At 54.6% G+C, this 7,512-nt stretch overlaps 2 protein-coding genes across 5 annotated transcripts; one reads left to right on the top strand and one right to left on the bottom strand.

Moving 5' to 3' along the window:
- The first annotated feature begins 2,130 nt into the window (after positions 1-2,130).
- MSMP (microseminoprotein, prostate associated) lies at positions 2,131-3,369 on the top strand. The gene is made up of 3 exons (XM_037036220.1): positions 2,131-2,485; positions 2,688-2,796; positions 3,175-3,369. Exons 1-3 carry the CDS (start codon positions 2,356-2,358, stop codon positions 3,353-3,355), a joined length of 420 nt encoding a protein of 139 aa, XP_036892115.1. The 5' UTR covers positions 2,131-2,355; the 3' UTR covers positions 3,356-3,369.
- Positions 3,033-7,510, bottom strand: RGP1 (RGP1 partner of RAB6A GEF complex). Of its 4 annotated transcripts, none has more exons than XM_037036210.1 (9): positions 7,467-7,510; positions 6,771-6,905; positions 6,057-6,193; positions 5,689-5,772; positions 5,448-5,597; positions 5,025-5,171; positions 4,684-4,811; positions 4,310-4,499; positions 3,033-3,805 (listed from the first exon to the last, which is right to left on the bottom strand). In XM_037036210.1, exons 2-9 carry the CDS (start codon positions 6,884-6,886, stop codon positions 3,582-3,584), a joined length of 1,176 nt encoding a protein of 391 aa, XP_036892105.1. In that variant the 5' UTR covers positions 6,887-6,905; positions 7,467-7,510; the 3' UTR covers positions 3,033-3,581. The 4 variants fall into 4 exon arrangements, with proteins under 4 accessions (XP_036892105.1, XP_036892101.1, XP_036892104.1 ...); XM_037036206.1 differs by lacking the exon at positions 7,467-7,510 and adding an exon at positions 7,297-7,376; XM_037036209.1 differs by lacking the exon at positions 7,467-7,510 and adding an exon at positions 7,251-7,337.
- Between the last annotated feature and the right edge of the window lie 2 nt (positions 7,511-7,512).

Genomic DNA, 7,512 nt, shown 5'->3' with positions numbered 1-7,512 from the left:
GCTCTACAGTCTCCTAAAGTAGAAAAGGCCTCAGACCCAAGTAGGGTGAATGTGTGGGAACCTGCAGCTCCTTCCTTCCAAGCTGTCCCTTGGAAAAGACAGGGAGTTTGAAGTGGACTGAGGAGCTGTTTCCAAACGGTGAAGAGGTGAGAGGCAGGGTGGCACAAGTCAGCACCCTCCGAGTACTTGTATCCCATCCACTGGGTGACAGGGAGTGGCAGTCTTGGAGGAAGTGGGTTTTTAAAAAATCCTTACTCAAAGGAAAAAAAATTTTAAAGATTTTATTTATCTTTAGAGGGGAAGGGAAGGAGAGAGGGAGAGAAATATCAATGTATGGTTGCCTCCCATGTGTCCCCTGCTGGGAACTGGCCTGCAACCCAGGCATGTGCCCTGACAGGTAATCGAACCGTGGTTGTTTGGTTCGCAGGCCCATGCTCAATCCACTGAGCCACACCAGCCAGGGCCAAAGAAAAAATTTTTATTGCTTTTGAGAGAGAAGATGTGAGAGAGAAACACCAAGAAGGCTGCCTTCTCATACATGCCCTAACTGAGGATCAAACCCACAACCTGGGTACCTCATGTATGCCCTGACCGGGAACTGAACCCGACCACCTTTTGGTCTACAGGACCATGTGCCACCCAACTGAGCCACACTGGCCAGGATTTGGAGGAAATGGGACTGGAGACCTAGCAGGAAAAATAAACTGTATGCCAAAGTGATTGGCCTTGTAGGTAGGAGGGGAATACCTGGAACAGAGGTCTCTTGGAGTGTGGAAAAATGAAGAAAACAACAAAACCCAGTTTAGCCAGGGTTCACCTTAGTACCAAAGAGGCAGCCAGCACTAGAGTTATCAGAAAGGAGAACTTAAGAGTTTGCATGAGTGAGGCTGGGAAGAACTGATCAAAATCCATGAGAAAAAGCAGGAGTCCTCAAGTTACCTGGAAGGATGGTGAGAAAATGATAACTTCTCCTGGGATGGAGGTGAGGGTACTGGCTTAGGGGAAGCAGTTTTACCAGCAACAGTTTTCTCAAACCAAACATTTAGAATTTCAAGGATACAAGGACCAAACCAAATGCTCCTGGAGGTAGTTTCCGAAGGAGGTGGCAGAGAGGACACGGAGCTTAAGTGTGAAAGGGACAGAAGTCTATGCCAGGAGGTAGCAGAACCTCGGTGTCATTACAAGGGATGTCCACCCATTCTCTGAGCTCTAACACTAACCACAGTGTTAATGCTTCCTCGGGGCTACATGTTGGGGACAGAAGACATGCATTACCTAGTTTAGTCCTCTTAACTTTAGGTATTACTATCCCAACTTACAGATAAGGAAACAGGTTTAGAGATGAAGTAACTTGCCCCAAATCACACGGCTCTCAAGGGTCTGAATCCAAGTCTGACTTGGTCTGGCTCTGCAACCTCTGCTCTCAATCACCCGTCTTGGGGTTCTCCAGAACATGCAGGGAACCCCAAAGAGGCTGTCAAATTATCGATTCCTAAACCTGCATTCTATAATGTACAGGAAAAGGGGGTACCTCTGGGAAACCAGAGTATACCGTTAGAACATTTAGAGATGTTCCTCTTTAAGAGAACCATCCCCAGATACAGGGAGATTGTGGATGTACTGTGTCTTGGGTGAACCCGCTCTAGGTGGAAGAGACACCCACCCCACATTTCCAAGGGGCAGCCACGTGTCTAAGATACCGCAGAGCGGCCCTGCCCTAGGGTCTGAGGGACACGTTCTCCACTCCAGGTGCCTGCTTGCTCTCCTGGAGCCTCTGGCCCTCGCACCCGACAGCAGCTCCTTGGTTTGGCTGGGGCACAGGATTAGCCATCCCCAGGAAATGCCTCCCTCCGGTCCAGGCAGGGATCCCAGCACATCCACCCCTGGAGAGAGTGTGTGCGGTGTTGTGGGATGGGGGTGGGGAAGGTGGAATGCTTCCTCCTCTCCAGGTCAGAGATCTGGGGACCACCTGGGGGCCCTCCCTCCTCCTTGCTGGGGAAGTGCCCAGTCCAGTGCCCCTTCCATGCCCACCTCCCTCCCCCTAGCTGTGCAGGAGCATGAATCAGCTCTCACAGCTTGTTAAAGTCGGACCTCTTGTTTTCATGCCCTCACCCCAGGAAACAGAGTTACAGCTTTTCCAGCTCTACTCAGCAGGGGGCCAGGGTCCTCACTTTATAAGCATCTCCAAGCCCGTGAGAGCAGAGGGCAGGGGATGGTGTGAGACAGATTGAGACAGGAGCCCAGGGGAAAAGACAGAAACTTAGACTCAAGGAGAGAACGAACAGAAGCCAAGGAGACAAGACCGAGTAGCCTGGACGGAAGCCGAGAAGGGTCTGCAAAGGCTGTGCGACAGGAATGGCCCTGAGAATGCTCTGGGCTGGACAGACTAAGGGGATCCTGAGAGGCTGGGGGATCATCTGCCTGGTGATATCTCTGCTCCTCCAGCACCCAGGAGTCCACAGCAAGTGCTACTTCCAAGCTCAAGGTAAAGCTGCGTAAGGCATTCACTCACTGGGAGGAGGGGGCCTTAGTGACGATAGTACAGCGAAATACCCAGACTCCCTCCAGCTCAGAACAGGAGAGACTGGGCATGGGGGCAGTGTGCACTTGACTTTCTCCTACCCCAGGGGGATTCCAGTCTGCTGCCACCACTCCCCTACAAATTAACATTTCCTGTTCTTCCCCAGCTCCTTGCCACTATGAAGGGAAGTATTTTACCCTGGGTGAGTCTTGGCTCCGCAAGGACTGTTTCCACTGCACTTGTCTGCATCCTGTCGGTGTGGGCTGCTGTGACACGTGAGTGACCAAAAGTGGGCCAGAGAGAATGGCTCTGACGTGAGCGACTGAGAGATGGCTGAGGCATGACTAGGAGCTGCTGTGTTAGAACAGAGCAGCATGGCAGTATGAGGCTGGCTGGACTTGAAGGTGCCAGCAAGAATGTGAGAGAGAAGGCTGCGGGCTACAGAGTGAGGGAGGTAGGGGTGGATCTAGAGAGAAAATATTCCTGCTATGAAATGAAGAAAACCCATCTCTGGTAGGTGAGAATTTACTTAGGGGAACCAAGGGAGCACTAACAGAGACATGGAGGAGCGCTGGGCAAGAGGGAATGTGTGTGGAGGAGATAAAGATGGCCCTTCGCCGCGCTGACTCTTTCCCCACCCTTTGGTTCCCCAGGTCCCAGCATCCCATCGACTTCCCTGCTGAGTGTGAGGTACGACAGGAGGCAGGAACCTGCCAATTCTCCCTGGTGCAAAAATCTGACCCTCGGCTGCCCTGCAAAGGGGGAGGGCCTGACCCAGAGTGGGGCTCAGCTAACACCCCTGTTCCTAGGGCTCCTGCTCCCCACTCCAGCTAAACTTAACTGATCACCCTTCTGCTGACTGCCACTGCTGCCGCCACTCCCAGGAAAACCACTAGCAGCTGCCAGTTTATTCTGAATAAATAAATTAATGCTATAGCTAAAAGCCTGCTTCTCATGGTCTGTGCCACTGGGCCCCAGGTGGAAACAAACTGGGCCCTAGTAGAGCCCAGGCGCTGAGTCCTCAGTGTCCTGAAGAAAGTCGTGCTACGGTGAGCCCGCTTCAGATGGTTATGGTGCTGGTGCTGGGGCCTGGGGCTGCGTATGAGGCCAGGGTCGGGCTTGTAGGCAGCACCTTGATGGGGAGGTCCCAGCTGAAAGTGTCCACAGGCACCTGCTCAGGCCCTGTCCAAGTGACAGGTTCAGACTGTTCCACAGGAGGCAGGAGCACCAAACCTGGTTCTCGGGATGTTACAAATTCAAAATGCAACCGCCACTTTAGGGACACTGTGCAAAGAAAAGACATAGACAGAGGCATTAAAAGCCAGAACTAAAGCCTGACAGGGTGTGGTTAGCAAATGAGCAAAACCCTGTATTCAGGAAAAGGCAGAGAAGTCTCAGGACAGGGAACTAGGATCAAGGGTTTCTCCGAAGAAATCGAGTGCCTTAGCCTGAAAAGTGACAAGAAGAATGGCAGTGTCAAGAACAGAACCCAAGTAGGAGACAGTCAAGACCTGGCAGCCGGAAGTACAGGTGCTGGGGAATCAGAGATCAGCGATTACAGGGTCCCCTTGGGAAGGGCAGGGAAGGAGATCTGCAAAGCTCTGAAGAGTTCCGGACCCAGTGCATCTAGGAAGTAGGTTGAAGATCTGAGAAAGTGTTAATGGTCAGAGACTGCATGTGGGAACGTCAGTGAGTGTGTTAGGAATCAGGATTGATTACATTCCACCTGAGCACCATATTTTACTCCCCCCCACACCCCTCCCACACAAACAGCAGGCAAAATCTTACCAATGGCTGTGCAGAAGCCTGGGGTGGAGCTGAGAGGGATGGGGAGGGAGAAGCTGGTTCTGGTTGTATGTAGGCAGGACTCCTGGTGCCGGGCGTGAGTCACGTGGGACACCGAGGGGGCACCCCCTGCCCCTCTGCGCCGCTGGTACTCAGGCTGTACACGCTCCTCAGTCTGTAAGCTTACTGAAAACTGGGAGCAAGAAAGTATGCTGACTCTAAGTGAGAAGGCAGCCCAATCTCAACCTGCTTTACCAAAGAAAGAGACTCCCAGTGACCCCCCTACCCACTTCTACATACCACCCCTCTTCATGCAGGCCCATCTGCTCGTCTGGCCCTTCAGGCCCAGCATCCCAAAAGCCCCTCTCCCTTCTCACCTGCAAACAAGCTACAGTTCCTTCACCTAAGTTTAAGGTCCCCACCACGTCCTCGCCAAGTCTGTATACGGATTTGAAGATGCCAAATGTCCCAACTTTTCCTCGGCCGTCACTGATATTGTATAGATCTGGGGAAAACGGGACACTGTAAACCCGGAGTCCACACTGAAGAGTGTCTAGGGCTGGGAGAGGGAGTCCAAAGGTGGGGCTTTTCTCTGTACTCGGGGGTGAGGAGGTACCAGCGGGTCCTCAGAAGCATGTGGCAATTAGGAGAACCTGCCTCTGAGACAGGAACACTGTGACAAGAGGGTGGAGTGGGACAGTTTTGAAAGGATTCTCACGGAGGCTGCGGCAGGATGTGGCAGCCATGAGGCGCTCCCCGGCCAGCTCAGCTAGCCACGAATCCTTCTTCCCTCCTTCGTCCTCCTCCAAGAATGGACTGGATGGGGCTACAGCCTCATCCTGGGGAAACCGGACATCTTGAAGGCCTGGAGAGAGATTAAGTAGAGAAGTAGTGTTGGGAGGGAACAGAGGAAAGAGCAGAGGTTAGGTTTTTGACTCCCACCTGAGAAGGCTGCAGGTACAGGAAGCCACGGCTGAGGTACACACCTCCACCTGTCTCCAGGACCCTCACCCCCAAACCCCCTCTCAGCTTCACTGAGACTGGGAAGTGTCCCCCAAGACCCTCTCACAAGATCTCTAAGGACCATTTCTGCTTTAGTGAAGCTCTTCCTTAGCCCCTGTCTCCAGGAACCCTTACTTACCAGTCAGCACAAGAACTCTCAGAGGGACCCTGAGTAAAGTGATGGGCGAGTTGACACGCTGGCAGCCAATGGTCAGTTTGTAGACATATTTGACTGACTGACCTCGAAAGGAGGGCGGTCCCTCTATAGGCAGCACTTCGCTGTAGGAGTCTGGTCAGGAAGTAGTAGTCAGGACAGCCAGAGGCAGCCAGAGAAGTCCTCCCTCCAGGAATCTTAAGAAGGGTGGGCGACTGTCACTCACATGATTTGGACTCTCCAGGGTCTAGCCTCAGGTCACAGAATAGGATTTTCGGTGGAGTGGAAAGGATACACTGACCCCTCTCACCTAAAAAAGATGAAGACTGCAGTTTGATGACCCCATTATCCAGCACTAGAAGAGGCTAGCACAGCAAGTGGGGCCATGAGCCCCAGTAACAAACATCAGCCTGCAGTAAATTACCGCTCTTTTCTTGGTGTGAGAGCGCAACAATCTTACAGCCCCAAAGCAACAGCCACACCCTCCCGCATCCCCAGGCTGCAGAGACTATGAAAACCCTCGGGAACAATTTAAGTTCCATCCTTCTGAGACAATGCTGCATCCCCACCAAAGGCACACGTCCCATCTCTAACCTCGGTGTGGGAGAAAGACAGTCTGGCTCTCAGGCTGAACATCTGGCTGATTGGAGTCTGGGGGAGGCAGTGCCACTCGAGTCTCGCTGGCATGGAACTGGCAGTGGATTTGGGCACTGGCCCAGGCCAGAGCCTCACTATGGAAGGAAGTAAAGATGGCATCAGAGGGGAGCTCCTGATGCCCTTCCAAACTCCCTACCACATGTCCAGAAGCCAACGTGGTTAGGTAGCTGTCTTAAGGATCAGGAAATCCAGAACCCAAAAACAAACTATTGTTTTACCAGAGGGAAAGGGGGCGGGGGAAGGTAGAAGAGGGTAAAGGGGGGATAAAGGGTGATGGAAGGAGACGACTTTGGGTGGTGGACACACAATGGAATACACAGATGATGGATTACAGAGTTTTACACTTGAAACCTATATGACTTTATTAACCAACATCATCTCATAAATTCAATACAAAGAAAAAGAGACAGTTAAACTAAGACAAGTATCCTGTGGGTGCAAAGGGGAACGGGGGAGAAGGGAGGAAAGGAGATTAGGGGGGTTGTTCCTCAGTTGTCAGCCACATCTGTCAAACGGCCCCTTCCTACAATGACAACACAATGCGCAGGAAGGTAGTGGTGCAGCTACAGGACAACCTGAGCTCTGGCTTAGCACTACAGGCACCAGGCTCTCGCCCAGAAGGGCCACCTTCTCCAGGACCAGCACTCCCACCTGGATGCAGAGGTGGCCGTGGGGGGCAGGGGGTTGGTGACAGTCACCACACACTCCAGCGCCTCCCCCGCCAGAAACACGGGACCTCGGCTCAGCTCTGCTACCACTTCAATCATGGCAGCTGCGGAGTCGGACCTCGGAGGAAACAAAGGGAGTCAGAAGTCAGTACCGCGGCCGGGCGGGGGTCTGTGTGGAGCCCGGGGGCGAGGCCCAGAAAGACCGGCGGCCCGCACCCGGTGTCGCAGGGAAGCGCCAGGGTTTGGGTGCAGGGAGGCGCAGGGGCGGTGCGGGTGGGGGCCGCTGGCTCGGCGCTGCCCAAGGGAGGGCGTCATTCTGGGTCCCAGGCTCCCCGCTTCCCGGGGCCGGATTAGCCCCCTACCCCATGAACCCCGAGTCCGGCCTCTGCCCCAACTCCATCAAAGCTCCACGCCCCGCCCTAGGCCACGGACCCCAGCCCCTTAGCGCCCCAAGCCCGGGCACCTCGCAAGGTGGAGACTGAGGGGTCTCCGCACGCCGGGGCCCTCACCTGCCCGCCCTGCGGGACCGGCCCTGCGCTCGGCGGCGCCCGCAGCAAAGGCGGGACTTCCCTTCCACCCGCTCCCCGGCGGAGCCACTTCCGGCCGGAAGCGCCAGGCCAGCCGGGCCGGAAGGGACCGGAGTCCCGCCGCCTCGGGTCACCTCCCCACGGCCTGGCACCTGGGCGCGGGCGCTGCCCCAGACACCGGCGGCGGGACCCGGCGCC

This window comes from Sturnira hondurensis, unplaced genomic scaffold (assembly GCF_014824575.4).
Source record: "Sturnira hondurensis isolate 20B ecotype Veracruz unplaced genomic scaffold, ASM1482457v3 Scaffold0022566, whole genome shotgun sequence".
Taxonomy (NCBI): domain Eukaryota; kingdom Metazoa; phylum Chordata; class Mammalia; order Chiroptera; family Phyllostomidae; genus Sturnira; species Sturnira hondurensis.
The sequence above is the reverse complement of the archived record's forward strand: the minus strand, read 5'-3'. Positions and strand labels throughout refer to the sequence as shown.